Genomic DNA, 16093 nt, shown 5'->3' with positions numbered 1-16093 from the left:
GTAACTTCTATGGACCGGCTTCTTGTGTCGATGTCAGCTCCCTTTGTGATGACATTTTAACCAGGGAAAAGAATATTCGCCTTGTAAACTTATCTGTAATCACTCGACAAAGAACTTACCAACTGTAGCTAGTTTATACTCCCTCCATCCCAAAATAAGTGTCTAAACTTTATACTAACCTTAGTACAAAGTTATAATCAAGTTGAGACACTTATTTTAGGACGGAGGGAGTATTCAGTAATAGAAGCGAGTCACGCTCTATTATACTTATTCTGGAGCAAGCTAGTTTAGAGAATCGACCATAATTTTGTCAACGCCATTCTAGTTCTACAGTACATTCAATAAGATAAAATGCACCATCAGAAAACATTAATTTTGCCCCTTAGGCATGTCGGCCAAACATATTGTGCCGCATGGTGCATAGGGGATGGCACCCGCAAGGTATGGGTACGGGTGGAGCCACCCCATAACCTTACTCGTTCACCCTAAACTTACCTATCACCCATACCCATACCTGTCAAGGGTAAAACTTTTTCCCATACACATCACCTGACAGGGTATATGGGTACCTGTGGGTAAAAATACCCACATTTACAACACATCAAATTTAACAGAAAATAGTTGTAGAAATCAACATATATCATAAATTATTAATAGCAATACATTTTAAACAACAATGTACAACAACACATTCTCATAAACAAAAAAATACTTGCCTATAAAGAACCACATAAAAATGTTAAACAACACATAATCATAAATAACAACACATGGTCATACAATTTAAGTTCAGAAAATCATGAAAATATAGAGATAATTTGACTGCACATTAGAGGTTTTTACCTAGCACGTTTAGGGGGGAAACTTAATATGTTAGGATATTAAAAAAACACTTGTCAACATTTTAAATGGGTACATGGGTACACGGGCATTGGTTATATGATCCCATACCCGTACCCTCTCTACCCGATGTGTATCATATTTTCCCATTTAAGTACCCATGGGTAAATTTATGTCCCATACCCTCACCCTAATAGGGTTTTTACCCGCAGGATACCCGGGTAATGGGTACCCATTGCCATCCCTACTGCGGTGTGGAAAACCAAACCAAACGAAAATCAACATTTCCTTAAGGTGACATGTGCTCGTTGATAATGATCACATCATTAAAAAAATACCACAAGGATGGCATCAACATAAACACCACACTAAACTAAATTTTCCAAATAATATTTTTTTGGAAAATTTAGAGAGTGAGTAATAATGGTGAATATATATCATTTTACAAGATGAATTTTGACATTAAAATGATGCTAAAAGGTGATCATCATTAAAAAAATTGCCATGAAATGACATTTAACATTAATGCCACTTGAATTTTTAATACATTTTCCAATTGGTTCGACCGTACTCAAAAAAATCAAACATGATTTTAGCATAATACTATCAGACAACTAGATTTATTTTCAATGCATAAACACAGAAAAAACTGAAACAATTTAGAAAGCACTAAAGATAAATAAAATGACTGATACCATAATTAGGCCCATTATAACCCACGGAAAAACATTACAAAATTCTCTCATCATTAAAGTAACTTTCAACATAAATTTGGGCTCATATTTCTCATTTGAATAGTGCATAAATAATTTACATTTTCATAATATAACATAAAATACACTAAAAACATTTTCATAACTCAGCCCAAAACCTATCAGTGTTATATATTAACTTAACTGGCCCAACAAATAAATTCACCCAAAAGGAAAACCATTTTCTACTACCATAGATATAGAGTCAAACCAGGCCGAAGCCTGGAGGCGAAATTGGTGAACTTTTCTAAAATTCATGAACTTTTTTTCTTAGAGTTCGTGATCTTTTTGAACTTCATGAATTTTTAAAAAAAAATTCATCTGTAGAAAAAACACAGGGTTTTTTCTGTTCGAGACAGAGCCTTTTTTGTTTTATTAGGGGTGTTCGAGACAGAGCCGCGTGGCCTTGTTGGAAGTTGATCTTGGCATGCGGGCCACTGGATGGAATTCCTAGGCCCAAAAGCCCGCAAACCCACCGGCTGACGGCTTCTTGAAATACTTGGCCTTGGCGCCCGAACGTAACAGTCTCGACCAACAGCTTTCGCTTCTCATCTTCTCCCCGTCGCCGGAGCTCCAAGAAGCCAAGAACCCACCATCACCATCCCCGCCCCTCCTTCCCCGCTCGGTTTCCCTCTCCACCGCGCGCCTCCGCTCCCCAGCGGCACCGGCCTGCGACAGATGGATCAGTTCCATCACGGCCACCACATGCGGCTGCGCAACCCCGTGCGCGACGCGTACCTGCACGCCGACGAGGACGGCCACGGCGTCTCCCTCCACCACCGCCGGGATTCGATGAACGTGGCCTGGGCCCATCTGGTCGAGGGTGACGACGCGCATTACCTGCACCTCCACAGCGCCGCCTACGGCCGCTACCTCGCCTCGACGACCGCGCCAGCGCCGCTCGGCCACCGCGGGCTCCGCGTCGAGCAGCGGAACTAGAACCACACGGATGAGACCGCGCTCGTTTGGCTGGCCGTCCTGTCGGACTCTGGGGACGAGGTCCTGCTCCAGCACTTCAACGGCCGCTTCCTCCACGCCAACGGGAGGTACCTCCCCTGGAACGACGGCGCCAGCGTCGACTACATCAGCGACATCCACCGAGTTAGCACGATGATGCACTGGGCCATGGAGCACGTCCCCGCCAGGGAGGCCATGCCTCCCCTTCCACCTCCGACTGGGGTGAGTGAGCCCGCCATCACCATGCCCGCTTCTTGATTGATTCTCCTTGACTTAATTTCAGCCGCAGAGATCGCAAATTCTTGGCTCTGTTCTTGCCGAATTTGCGTCTTCTTTGGCTTCCTGATCTCAAATTCGTATTGCAGCTTCCCTTCCCCGCCGCCATGGTGCCGTCGCGGGTGATCACGTACGCGTGGAGGAGCTACCACGGGGACCTCCTCGCCAGCGGCACGATCGTGTTCAGGGGGAGATCCGTGTTCCGCCTGAGGGAGGAGCTGGCCGGGCGGCTGGGCCTGGGCGTGGGCCTCCTTGCAAACTTGGGCGCCGACGACATCGTCATGTGCCTCCCCACATGTGATGCCCGGCTTTTCCCGCTCGTCGTCGACCTGCCCAACAGCCGCCAGAGCCTCCACGTCGCCATCGCCATCACCGAGACGCCCAGTGAGAGCCCCTTCCCGCTCTTCTCCTTTGGCAAGAAACTCTTATTTGCACTAGTCTTGATCTTGTCCGGATGTTTTTTTGGGGGTTTCATTTAAGTTGAGCGCTCATCTGCCCGTGCTTGGAAAACAGTCTGAAAAACCTTTGCTGCTGTTTCAGTTAGGAATCTACTGCTGTAGGATTGTACTAGACATCAGTAAAAGTTGCTGAATCAAGTCAATAGGTGCTCAACAGGCACCACATTATGCTTGTCTGAAGGTTGTCTGAAGCCAGTTGTTTGTTGGGGTGAAAATCATTTCATAAGTCAACTGAAGGTTGTCTGATGCCACACTGAACCTTGATATGGCAACTATTGTGCTTTGATTCAGATGATTCAGTTCTCCAATTTAATACCATAGGCCGCTAGTGGAAAACTTTCTGAAGTTGAAAACCCAAATCAGTTCGGTCTGCCTAGTTCAGCTTCATAGAGAAGATCATTTCTGTTTTTAGCCTACTGTAACCGTAACGCCCGGGCAAAATTCAGGTTCTGTTCCACAACACATTACATTGTTTTGAGGTTTCGTACTTCAGCTTTCCTTTTGATCTTCTTATTTAAACTTGTCGCAGTACCTTTGAAACCTCATGCTTAACTGCTTAACTATTTTTCTGCTAATTCAGCCCACGCGGCGCTGCGGTATGCGGATGTCGATGCAGAGTAGAGAGATGCCAGAGACAGGGCCCCTAGCTAGAAGTCGCCTTCAAAAGCGTCGCCGCCTCGGATACGATGACATTAGAACCCAGTTCCATCCGTTGAGATATGGGTTCAGGAAAACCCAACATTTAATGTGTTTCTGCTAGCTAAACTTTGGTTTGTTCTTCAGGCAGTATATAAGAAACCTATTTGCGTTGGCATCACGGTTCTAATATTCAGAAACTGTTTGATCAGTGGTATGGAGACATTAGTCTGTAGTGTGTTGACAATGGGCACTATTTAACCGTTGCTACCTGCATTTCTCTTAGATGAAGAATCTGGTGTTGACAGGGACACAAATGTGGTGGTTCTTGCAGTGAGTTGAGCACTTGAGTTTCGTTACTCCGCTGAAAGTTTCAGTCCATCAGCAAGAAATGAATTTGTGTTTTACCAAAGGTTGAATTCTGAACGTGGCGATGCTGATGCACCGCGCCCGGACACTCTGCCTATAAGTTTCAGTCATTTTCATTGGCACCTACAGTATAATTCTGAATATGGCGATGCTAATGCACCTATGTTTGCTAAGAAAATGAAAATGCAGGCGACTTGCTGCATTTTGCTGCGCGCCTGGAGTATATTTGGTTTAGCACATGTCGCAAATCCTCTGAATAAAATGTGAACAAAATTCAGGTTTGATCCCATATAACACTACAAGAATACTAGTTTCTGCATATTACATTGTTTGCATGCTTTGTACATCAGCTGACTTTTGTTTAATAAAATTAAGAGATTTTTTATCTGCTGCAATAGTTGTATAACAACTTTTGGTAAGAAATTGCGCATCTTTTGATTGCTTCTTGTTTTTCTCTTACATGTTTGAGTTTGGATGGAACACAGAAAGGTCGCAGGGGTTGTAAAAGCCATGTGGATTTCGTCGTTTGTGTTCCATGTTCAAAAGATTGACTACAGTTCGGTTGAAATTTCGCACATTTGCCTTGAAGGATAGTGTACTTACTAGAAGCAGTTGCCCGCCTTGCCGCACCGTTTTTCTCATGGGGTCTCTTCATTAAGTGTTTGTTCAGTGTTGGACTGCTTACATTTGAGACGGTAACTTTTATAGACCAGCTTCTTGTGTCGAGGTCAGTTCTCTTTTCGATGACATTTTAACCAGGGAAAGAATATTCGCCTCATAAACTTATCTCTAATCACTCAAGAAAGAAATTACCAACTGTAGTTAGTTTATTTGAGTAATAGAGCGAGTCATGCTCTATTATACTTATTCTGGAGCGAGCTAGTTTAGAGAATAAACCATAATTTTGTCAACACCACTTTAGGACATTATACTTATTCTATAGTGCATTAAATAAGATAAAATGCGCAATCATAAAACATTATTTTTGCCCGTTAGGCATGTTGGCCAAACATTGTTGTGCTGAATAGTGCGGTGTGGAAAACCAAACCACGCGGAAATCAAGATTTCCTTAAGGTGGCATGTGCTCGTTGATAATGATCACATCATTAAAAAAGACCACAACTCCACAAGTATGGCATCAACATAAACACCACACTAAAATAATTTTTCCAAATAATAACTTTTGGAAAATTTAGTGAGTGAGTAATAATGGTGAATAATGTATTATTTTACAAGATGAATTTTGGCATTAAAATGATGCTAAAAGGTGATCTTCATTAAAAATGTGCCATGAAATGACATTTAACATTAATGCCACATGAATTTTTTAAATACAATTTCCAATTGGTTCAATTGTATTCAGGAAATTCAAACATTATTTCAGCATAATATCAGACAACCAAATTTATTTTCAGTGCATAAATATATAAAAATTACAGAAACAACTTAAAAGGCACTGAAGATAAATAAAATGACTGGTACCATACTTAGGTCCATCATAACCCACGGAAAAACATTAAATTATCTCATCTTTAAAGTAATTTTCAAAAAAAATTTGGCCCATATTTCTCATTTCAACAGTACATAAATAATTTACAATTTCATAATATAGAAGAAATACACTGAAAAACATTTTCATAACTTGCCCCAAAACCTATTGGTGGCATATTAACTTGCCCCAAAACCTGTTGGGCCGCATGGGCCGCTTGTGTTCGTGTACTACGTCCCTCGGCAGTAGATCGATCTAGGTCAGAGGATCTCGTTCCGACTTTTGCAGTTGATCACACCACAAGAACGGAGGACATTTGGCGGCCCCTCGCGCTTCTCCCGGGCGCCATCGTTGTCGTCGAGGTCGAGGTAACGACGACCTTCTGCATGCATGCCGAGACCTGCGTGTGGGCTGTTGTGGACGTACGCCTTGTAGACGGGGCCGGTGGAAGCCGCCCTCACCGATGAAGTTGGGAATTGGGAGTGGACAAGTTCTTCATGACGAACTTTGAGCTCATCTAGGCAGAAGGCGTGCATCCGCGTCAGGTCCTTCCAAGGACAGTTCCCGCCGCCGCGCGCTCAGATGCCAATCCCCCGTCAGATTTCTCGTCTCCTCTGGCGGCCTGGCGTCGCCATCTCTCATGACCCACCGCGCCGCCTCTCCTCTACCTCGCGACCTCTCCTCTCTTTCATGGCCTCCGCCCCGCCTTACTGGTCGCCACCACCGCTTCCGTTTGCACGCCGAGCTTTCCCTCTCATGATGGTTCCAGATCCACCCGTCCGTCGTGTTTCCCGGTATGTACGTTCTCATCATCTGATGCCAAATTTTGCGCCTTTAGTTTCTTTTCTTGCTATAGTTTTGGATCTGGATTCTGACCAACTGTGGGTTTTTACCCCTTTGAATTAATTATCTGCGCGTATATTCGAGAAAAATCCCTTTTAATCATCCTGCGTGTGTTGTTTTCTGTAAATAATATAAGGCAGGAGGTGTGGGGTCTTATACTAGTTAATCCCACGAAATAAAAGGGGAACCGAAAAAGAATTGAATTTTTTTGTTGGGTGCTCAGATTATTTGCTCTTTATTCTCTTTGGTGATAGATAGATTTCCTCGTGGATCTCGGAGCATGACTAGTGGGACAACCTTGCAAGATATGAATGCTATAGCCAGCAAACATGATGCATCTTCAAATATTGTGGACATCTCTGGTTGTGATGAAAATGGAAGGAGCGCAACCAAGGATAGAAAGAGGGCATTGGTAGCAAGCGATTCCGAAGATAATGATGTACTTGACCTGGGAATTATTCCAGAAAGCACACACCGTGATGGTTCTTTATACAGGAACACTCATTCGTGGAAAAGGGATTATAATGTTGATGACCGTAGTGAGAGTAAGTAAATAATCTCTCTTTACCTATTTCAATTTGTTACAAGCACCTTTTTCAAGCTATAGTGTCAACTCATGTGTTCTCTGTTGAAATCATCTGGCTATTTTTCTTTACTTTCCTTAATTTTACAAGTTAAATGTAGATGCATTGGCATTCAGGAGTTGCATTTGTTAGGTTTTGCCCTTTTTGTTGTCACCATGTACCGTACAGAAATATGTTCATAAATTGCATTTTTAGCACATATTTTTGTACCATGAGCGTTGAAGTAGGTTTAGTTGCTCCCAAGTATGCACGATGGAAAATTATGATTTTTTATTATATAGACTGTGATGTTATCTACCATCAAAATAAAAAAAACTAACTTACAATAAGACTTCTAGAAAGTGAAACAATAGGATATTTTCATGAAGGGCTGAATTGACTTGTTTTAGTAATTCTTGGGGTAGACATAACAAATAAATAAGTTTAGGGGGTTATGAAATAATCTGGGAGGGTGAAATGGACCTTTACTTGCTGACATGATGAAATGTTACCCGCTTTTTCTTTGGGTTTCCTAAAACAGAAACCTTTGATGGAGTGAAATTCATAGTAAAAAGAACATTAATAATTTTCATTTGGATGAAAAGGAAACTTCCAATAGGGCCATGGAATCCTCTAGTGACACGCTTACTTTTTGTATGACGACTATTTTTTTCCTGTATTGTTTTCCATTACAATTTAATTTATTTCTTTACTTTTTTTATGAAGCTCGGCTACCAGATCCCACAGATTGCGACATCCGCAATGGAGAATGCATTCGGCATCGACCTAATCGCGTGTTACAAATTTTCTCATTAAAGTTGGCTGAACTTACTGTGGATCTTGGCCCAGTAGAGTTGTATGGATACATAGCAGTGCGGGATTATCTGGATACATTGCGTAATTATGTTGTCAATATAAGCAGGGATGATCCCATCCTTGTGAAGCAGGTGCAAATCCATACTTACCTACGATTATTTCAAGCAATAAGTCTACTTAATAACCCCCTCAAGTATAAAACAATGTATTTGTCCAGCATTCCATATGGTATAAAGTACCCACTGGGGAAGTTCTCACATTAGGTGGATGTTGCAGTGTGGGCGAAACCATATGAGGAAATGATTTATACAGTATGGAATGGGGGGGGGGGGGTCAAATACCTGACTTATGACAAATCTATTCATTTCACATTGTAAGGCCAAACCTAGTGTATGTATGGAACAGCGAGCACTCTCAAGTCTTGTGATTTATCTGTACAGACCTAGCAGAATGGTAGTTTGGATTGTTTAGGCCACCATTACACCAAGTTTATATTGTGGAAAGGTGATTTACTATGAGAAACTTATAAATTATGGAACTAAGTGAGTATATCATGTATTCCAAACAAAATCAAACAGAATAGTTCGGGCTCTTAGTTGCTACTTAACACACCAGCATGAATCATTGCATCACTATTAAGTCATTTTGTTTTCTCTTCTCATTTCGACATGCTTATGTAACAATTGGGATCTGAACAATGTCAAATAAATACTGAGGGCCAATTTCCCCTCCCAAACACTGGTGTACACTATGTAACCAGTCAGTTTGATATGTGGCAAAGATGTTGGTCAGCAATTGTAAAGTATCACAAAATTAATGTTGCAAGTAAAACAGCTTAGAGAAGTACACCCTCTGTTCCTAAATGTAAGATGTGTTTTGGTAGTTCAATTTGAATTGCCAAAACGTCTTACATTTAGAAACAAACGTAGTATAAAGCTTTAGTTATTTCTCACTTCCATATGAAGAGCTACTAAACAGTAACAAATTTGTAGGGTTCTCTCATCGACATGGCTGGCCCTAAGCGAGGGATAGATTTGATTTCCACTATTCTAGTGGAATATGACATGAGGATCAAGGTAGGTGAGGAAGAAAGGGATGATTACCAGCTGATTGATGGTGTAACAGACATAGCCGACCTGGGCCCATGGAATTGTGCATTGAAAAAACGCATCCAAGGCGACTGTGGTGCGGTTGACTTAACCATAGCACGTGTTGATGACGCAGTCATGGCGAATATTGAAGTTGCCGTGTCAGAAGTGCAGAGCAGTTTTCATCTGCGCTTGCGCTGTTTTATCGGTGGTTATAACGAAGGAATTCGGCTCTTCAATGGTACAGTTGGCGAGTCACGTCATTTAAAGAGGTCTGTGGTTGCTGTAGTGGATGGTTCCACTCTGGTTTTGAAGTTCAAGGTGGCCTCGGGGCCATCTAGTTCAGTGGAACGATGTTGTTCCTTCAAGGCAGACACGCATGGACTTGATACTCGAGAGATAAAGACTGGTTTTGGGTTGATCTCAGTGAAGGTGACTTGGTCGACTTTGCTTACCGTCTAGTAGGCTTATTGCAGGGCTTGAATAAAGTTTGTCGAAAAGTTGTGTCTGAGGAATGGGCCAAGACCCGGTCAACAGTCTAGAGTGAATCGTACGTGGACACTCTTGAACTGTTTAGGGTATCTTTACATGTTTCTGGTTAACATGTTTCAGTACTATTACCTGACAATTCTAGCCATTTGGGGTACACTGGTTCTGGTATCTGTACATAGTGTTGTTCATGCTCAGTAAGAGCATCTCAGTCGCTTTTGACTATTTGGAGGGCCAAAAACGACTCCAGCAACTTCATTTTTTAAGAACCACCAAACTTTGTTATTCATAGTTCACAAAACTGGGAAAATAACCGTGATCGTCGGGTACATTGACCCGGAGTTCATCAACGGCCACGGGCCGAGCGCCGAGTCCGACGTGTACAGCTTCGGCGTCGTGCTCCTCGAGATCGCCTGCGGCAGGCGGCCGACGTCGAGGGGGCCGGGTCAGGCCTCAGCGGCGCTGCTGGCGGCGGTCCGGGAGATGTACCGCCGGAACCAGATCCTTGACGCGGCGGACAAGAGGGTCGACGGTGAGTTCGACATGCTGCAGATGGAGCGTCTGCTGACAGGGCTTTGGTGCGTGCACCATGATCCGGTGCGGCGACCGTTGGTGACGCAGGCTGTCGATGTGCTACGATCTCATGACGCCAAGCTCCCGGTGCTTCAAGCGGTGCGTGGTTTTGGGGAGATTCACTCATTGGAGGGACAGGCTTACGGTGATCTGCCCGCCGAGGACTCTGCTTATTTGCATGAAACTACGTACCTTAGTGCTACTGAGGACTGAGCTTATTTATTCCGGGCAGATATGCAAACATCTGAAGAGTGTATTTTCAGCGCCCCTTCCACGCCCGTGTTGTTTACGGGGGCGTACCAGCTGCGGCGCGGAGGTGGGAGCTATCTGTGCCTTTGAGGGCCCGACCGGGCCTGTGGGTCCACGGGCCCGATAGGCTCCTGCTTTGGCGTCCGGTCGGCTACTGTCGAGGACGGTGGACGTGGGCCCCTCCAGTATGCTGTCGGTGCTGCTGCCCTAGTCCCGGCTCCCCTTCTTCGTTGTGCAGGCCATCTTCGCGGTGCCGTGGTGAGACAGCGTGTGAAGCTTCGTGTCCGTGTTTGCGAAGGGTGGTGGTTGGTTTGGTGGCGAGCTTCGGAGTGCCAGAGGTGGAGGATGGTATCGGGAGAAATCCCTATTGGCTTGGCCGACACCGTCGCGGTGGCGCCTGAGGGTACCACCAGACCTTCCTGAAGGGCGTCGGGGCTACCCTTCCCCTCCCCTCACCGCGTACCGGGGGAAACCCTTGGCAGCAGCTCCGTCATCGTCGCGTCCCTTCTTGGAGGTGTTGATTGGTACCGGCGCGTCGGAGTCTCGGAGCTTGGGGGACGATTTCCAGTGGACACAAAGGTCGCAAGGCTTCGTCGTTTTTGTCGATCCGCCGTTATCGGCATTTGTTTCTTTTCTTTTTTTCTCTTTCTTTTCTTTTGGGCGTGTAATGTGTTCGACAATGGACACTACTTCAACATTGCCACCTGCATTTCTCTTAGTCTTAGATGAAGCATCTGGTGTTGGCACAGATGTGGTGTCTTAGATGAAACTCTGCTAAAAGTTTGAGTCCATCAGCAGAAAATGAATTGTTTAGGTCACCATAACACCAAGTTTGGGTTTTGGAAAGATGATTTCATGGTTGTTGCGGTGATTTTCTGTACACATTTGCAGCTCTGTACAGTGGATTGGGATGAAACAACAAGAATTCAAGATTGGGATGATGAAAATTTTCAAATAAATGCCCATGTTGTTTGAATCAGTTGGAAGTTGAAAAGACTCAAAAGAACACCCTAAAGGTTCTGTTTCCGTACAAACAAGACCTCAACATCATGCAGTGAACAACCTAAAGCTTGTGTTTCCTTACAAACAAGGCCAAATTTTTGACAAGTTGCCATAAATTTGGCTAGAAATTTCGGCAGCATGACGCATTAGGTAACCGGAGATTTGCGACAATTATATATGGTATTAAAACTGAGATGTCACATACATATGTGTGAGCAGAAATACAACTTGTGTGCCATCAATACCATACCAGGATTTTCATCTCTAAAAGCTAGCTACTTGCTACTCCAATGCACCCGCCCTACTAAAGAACACACCAAGCAAGCTAGTTCGGAAGGAAAGCAACATCCTGCCAGTACACCAAAATATCAACATGCAGCAATCACATCATCTGGAACTTGGGCGAGCATCCAGCAAACAATCAAACAAAGAGTAAGCTGCATGTCCAGCTCGTGTCCCCGTAGTGCTTCCAAATCTTGGCTATCACCGGCGCCTTGGGTCGATCTCAATGGCACCAACAACAAACAACAGGCCTTCCAGATTTTGGGGCACTGTCAAGCACAAAGCATGACAAATCATATAATTGTAGAAAAGAAGGCACACACTGGATGGCAGAATAATTCAGGTCTGGGTACAATTGCGGAGATGGGAATGAGGAAACAGGATGCCAGATAGTTGGTACACTACAGCCGTGATCTAAACAGATAATCACAACACCATGCAACCTAGGCTACAGAGACATTCGTTTGTTCATCCAAAAGCCACGTGATCTAAGCAGGTTCCGAGTGCACTGACTAAGGGAGCGAATTATTAACCGGAAGAAAGAAATGTGCAGGCTGCTCTCTACGGAACTGCGTACTGTTCCGGAGATAAATAAAAAGAAGATTAAACTAGGGATTTTCCAATCCATGTGGTGCATGCAAGTTCGCACCATGGAAGTTTGGAGACTATGTAGCAACCAAGCCAGAGCTAGAAGCTAGTCCACTATGAACAAGAGCACGATGCAAGTGTCTAGAAACTATGCCAGAGCCAGAGCAGCAATAACTTGGAAAAAAAGAATCTTGGGTGCGAGGGTGGAGTTCAAATTCAGAATAACAAACAATCATGACTATGACAGAGGTGTCCCTCAACCCGCGGCTTGTTCAGGGCATAAAACAATGACAGCTTTTATTGTTACAATACTTATTCATTAAAAAGAGCCAGGCTTTCAGGTACTATAAAAAAAGATATGTATATGACCTTATTCATTTCATTAACCATGGCTCGATCGTCGTTGGCACATAGAGCATGAGGAAGAGCAAAGGGAAGGAACCAGCGGCTTACCTATGCCGGAACCGAAAAGGAAGCAGCCACGGGAGGGGCGGGACGGGAGGCGTCAGAGTCATCACCGGAGCAGGCAGAGCTGCTTCGCCGGGGAAACTTGTGCCAGATGACATCGTGTTCCCAAAAGCAGTGTCAATCATGGGGTGTTCACCGGGATCCATTCACCTTTGTCATCATCTTCGCTATCATGGGGACCGTCTCACCTTCGAGTTGGCCTGCTGCTTCACCAGGTTGCTCATCACTGCAGCAAAAAGACAACAGGATCAGGTGGCTGGAACGAGTATATATAAGAGCCGTCGGTGTGCATTGCGGTTGATTAACCGGTGGTACATCATGCCAAAGCAACGGAATTTTTTGCGGCAAAAAGAACAATATTCACTACATTTTATATCAGGAAAAATCACAGCAGCCTAAAAGCCTACTGTAGCACCACATTGGTTGATAGCCACACCACCAAAAGATTATCAACTGCAACAACACTAGTTACTAAATTCAGACAATCGCCTTTCCATTGCATGCATGACTGTGTTGCTGCTGCCTGCTAGCATCAACAAGTGCACCATTAGGGTGTTCTTTGATTATTTATGACTTGTGATGCATCATCAGTGTTACCCCTTAGTAGCTACTTTAGTTGTTTTTTAGTCCTGTAGCTACTTTAGTTTGTGTAGTTACAATTAACAGGGCAGTAGCATAAAACTATGATGGTAGCAATACCATGTTGAAGTTTACTGGACAGGCATTCCAAATGTACTCTCAAGATAGAACTAAAGGACTAGTAGTGTGTATCGCATTAAAGATATAGCAAATGATACAAAGTGCCACAACAAGATGAATCGCAACTTATTTGGACATTACTTTCCGGAGACAATCAGTCCACGACATCTGTTAACCATACAATGAATCTGATAATTCACGGGGACGGATGCTAATATCGTAATCATCATTCACATAAAACATATAATCATCCTAGAAGCACCAAACGACCAAGGTGTGAACAATACACAGTTGTAAGTTAAGAAATTGTTCTTGATGGGGTACCCCTGGATGGACCTTTAGTAAGTTCATTTATGTCAGAGAACGCTCAGTTTATTTGATCTGGATGAATTGGAAAAAATATATGGCATTTCATGCAAGTGAGAACATAGGTTGCGAGGTCGCATGCTCATAAATCAAATAGAAGCACAAAACTAGTTACTAAGTTCATATCATCAACTGCGACAACACTAGTTACTAAGTTCAGATCATCGCCATTCCATTGGATGCATGACTGTGTTGCTGCTGCCTGCTAGCATCAACAAGTGCACCATTTGGGTGTTCTTTGATTGTTTATCACTTGTGATGCATCATCAGTGTTACCCCTTAGGAGCTACTTTAGTTTGTAGGTATGATTAACATGGCAGTAGCATAAAACTATGATGGGAGCAGTACCATGTTGAATTTTAGTGGACTCTCAGGATAGAACTACAAGACTAGTAGTGTGTATCCCATTAAGATATAGCAAATGAGACAAAAATGGCACAACAAGATGAATCGCAACTTATTTGTACATTACATTCTGGGGACAATCCACGACATTTTTTAACCATCCAATGAATCTGATAACTCACAGGGATGGATGCTAATATCGTAATCATCATGGGATACAATATACAATTGTAAGTTAAGCAATTGTTCATCATGAGGTACCCCTCGATGGACCTTTAGTACGTTCATTTGTGTTAGAGAACACTCAATTTATTTGATCTGGATGAATTGGAAAAAATATATGGCATTTCATGTAAGAGAAAACATAGGTTGTGAGGTTGCATGCTCATAAATCAAACAAAAGTACAAAACAACTAGACTCTAGATGTGTAAAACGATGACATCATGGACCAGCAAAGTCAAAGCTCAGCACACATGCACAAAATGCGATGTGGAGATAAAAAGATAGGTCTTGGTTGATTTGCAATATATCTCATTAATGGATGATGGTAAACATGTTACCTAGCAAGTAGAAAAAGGGGGGACTAGGCATAAAGCTGCATGAAAGAAAATGCATGTTTTACCTCCCCGCAAACCTCCATAAATGAATATGAAGTCTCCAACGGCAGCAGCTGCATGCCTACACCGTCGTCTAAGTTCAACAACAGTAGCAGCTGCATGCCTACACCGTCGTGTAAGTTCAACAACAGCATCACCTCCTGCTGCCTCTGCACTATATCTTTATCTTCATGACCTGGGAGCTGTGACTAACTGACCTCGTGAACTCCAGCAGCCATGTCCAGCACTGGAATCAGGTAAAATGGTAGAGTTATACGAAATTTGCAGGAGTCTGCATCATAATTCTTGTACATAACCAAAGTAATCAGAAATGCCTAAGTCTCTAACTTTGACGCTGAAATAACTTGAATGATCCAAGATAAATTCAACTAGATGGGCAGTTTCCCAACTATGGTTGTGTTGGCAGTTGTACATTTGTCTCAAGTACAGGCAAAAGGAATTGCATGATTCTGTGAGAAGAGACATAAATGTAGTTGTAGTTGTTCCAAGAAATACCAAGTTGTGGTGTTTTCATTAAGCACGTCGTCAGAAAAATTTTGTAGAATTAATCATTTCACTATTCATTCTCACATTACAGATTGTATGAGGAAGCAATCTTGTTCAAATTGCAGATTGTAACACCTGATATTTCTTACTTCTAATCCTAAGAACAATTTTGAAGAATCGCAGGACATTGATATAACTGAGGAATTAAAAATCCATAGATTGACATTTTAATGGAAGGATAGTGTGTTTCCAAGTGAAATTCATAATGCTTTCATGACAAGAAAGTATATATCACACAGAAAATAGAATGTAGCAGAATTCAATGTGTATGGGCTGAATAACAAGACAGTACAGTGATGGCATGCTAGGCATCAGTTTCAAAAAGCTCAATTTTAGAGACATCAAAGACAAAAAAGATCTCAATGGTTTAAATGTTTCATTCACATCATCGAGGCATTCAGCCCTTTTGTTTAAAGATACAGCAATCAATCAAAGAAAAACATGCTGAGTCACGCATCACCGGCGCATTATGGTGAGAAACTAAACATACGAGATCACCAAGCAGAGAGGAGGCTACCTTATCCACAGGGGGGACTCCCTGGTGAGCACCTTGGTGATGGGGCTTGAACCTGAGCAGCTCCTACTTGTTCTCCTCGACGCCCTTGATCAGAACCTGAGCACACTATTTGCACACACAGCCACAAGGCCAAACAGCACACACATCAGATTAGAGATCTAACAAAACAACACACGCGAGAGTATGAGCTGCGCAGGAAAAATCTCACGAATAACACGTTTTAGCATCATAAAATAGAATCCAAAAACTACATCACAAGTAGGA

At 43.1% G+C, this 16093-nt stretch overlaps 3 protein-coding genes and 1 pseudogene across 3 annotated transcripts; 3 read left to right on the top strand and 1 right to left on the bottom strand.

Moving 5' to 3' along the window:
* Positions 1 to 2270: 2270 nt before the first annotated feature.
* LOC147960862 (uncharacterized) lies at positions 2271 to 3904 on the top strand. The gene is made up of 3 exons (XM_087537191.1): positions 2271 to 2771; positions 2915 to 3209; positions 3864 to 3904. The coding sequence occupies exons 1-3, from the start codon at positions 2703 to 2705 to the stop codon at positions 3902 to 3904; spliced, it is 405 nt and encodes a 134-aa protein (XP_087393317.1). The 5' UTR covers positions 2271 to 2702.
* Positions 3905 to 6359: 2455 nt separating this feature from the next.
* On the top strand, positions 6360 to 9558 carry LOC125519162 (uncharacterized). The gene is made up of 4 exons (XM_087535432.1): positions 6360 to 6571; positions 6879 to 7165; positions 7910 to 8130; positions 8992 to 9558. The coding sequence occupies exons 1-4, from the start codon at positions 6360 to 6362 to the stop codon at positions 9547 to 9549; spliced, it is 1278 nt and encodes a 425-aa protein (XP_087391558.1). The 3' UTR covers positions 9550 to 9558.
* A 43-nt stretch (positions 9559 to 9601) lies between these two features.
* Positions 9602 to 10362, top strand: LOC147960861 (putative kinase CHARK). The gene is made up of 3 exons (XM_087533572.1): positions 9602 to 9623; positions 9700 to 9750; positions 9869 to 10362. Exons 1-3 carry the CDS (start codon positions 9602 to 9604, stop codon positions 10360 to 10362), a joined length of 567 nt encoding a protein of 188 aa, XP_087389698.1.
* Positions 10363 to 15617: 5255 nt separating this feature from the next.
* LOC147960860 (small nucleolar RNA SNORD36) lies at positions 15618 to 15709 on the bottom strand (annotated as a pseudogene).
* Positions 15710 to 16093: the final 384 nt, after the last annotated feature.

Source organism: Triticum urartu, chromosome 7A, assembly GCF_056163025.1.
Source record: "Triticum urartu cultivar PI428250 chromosome 7A, HENAU_Tu73, whole genome shotgun sequence".
Classification (NCBI taxonomy): domain Eukaryota; kingdom Viridiplantae; phylum Streptophyta; class Magnoliopsida; order Poales; family Poaceae; genus Triticum; species Triticum urartu.
This window is presented reverse-complemented; position numbering and strand designations above follow the sequence as displayed.

Coding starts and splice junctions, on each gene's coding strand:
- LOC147960862 (XM_087537191.1), top strand. CDS start 2,703: ATGATGCACTGGGCCATGGAGCACGTCCCCGCCAGGGAGGCCATGCCT. Junction 2,772..2,914: donor CCCTTCCACCTCCGACTGGG/GTGAGTGAGCCC, acceptor TTCGTATTGCAG/CTTCCCTTCCCCGCCGCCAT. Junction 3,210..3,863: donor CGCCATCACCGAGACGCCCA/GTGAGAGCCCCT, acceptor CTGCTAATTCAG/CCCACGCGGCGCTGCGGTAT.
- LOC125519162 (XM_087535432.1), top strand. CDS start 6,360: ATGCCAATCCCCCGTCAGATTTCTCGTCTCCTCTGGCGGCCTGGCGTC. Junction 6,572..6,878: donor CCCGTCCGTCGTGTTTCCCG/GTATGTACGTTC, acceptor GGTGATAGATAG/ATTTCCTCGTGGATCTCGGA. Junction 8,131..8,991: donor ATCCCATCCTTGTGAAGCAG/GTGCAAATCCAT, acceptor ACAAATTTGTAG/GGTTCTCTCATCGACATGGC.
- LOC147960861 (XM_087533572.1), top strand. CDS start 9,602: ATGGGCCAAGACCCGGTCAACA. Junction 9,624..9,699: donor GGGCCAAGACCCGGTCAACA/GTCTAGAGTGAA, acceptor AACATGTTTCAG/TACTATTACCTGACAATTCT. Junction 9,751..9,868: donor GTACACTGGTTCTGGTATCT/GTACATAGTGTT, acceptor TGTTATTCATAG/TTCACAAAACTGGGAAAATA.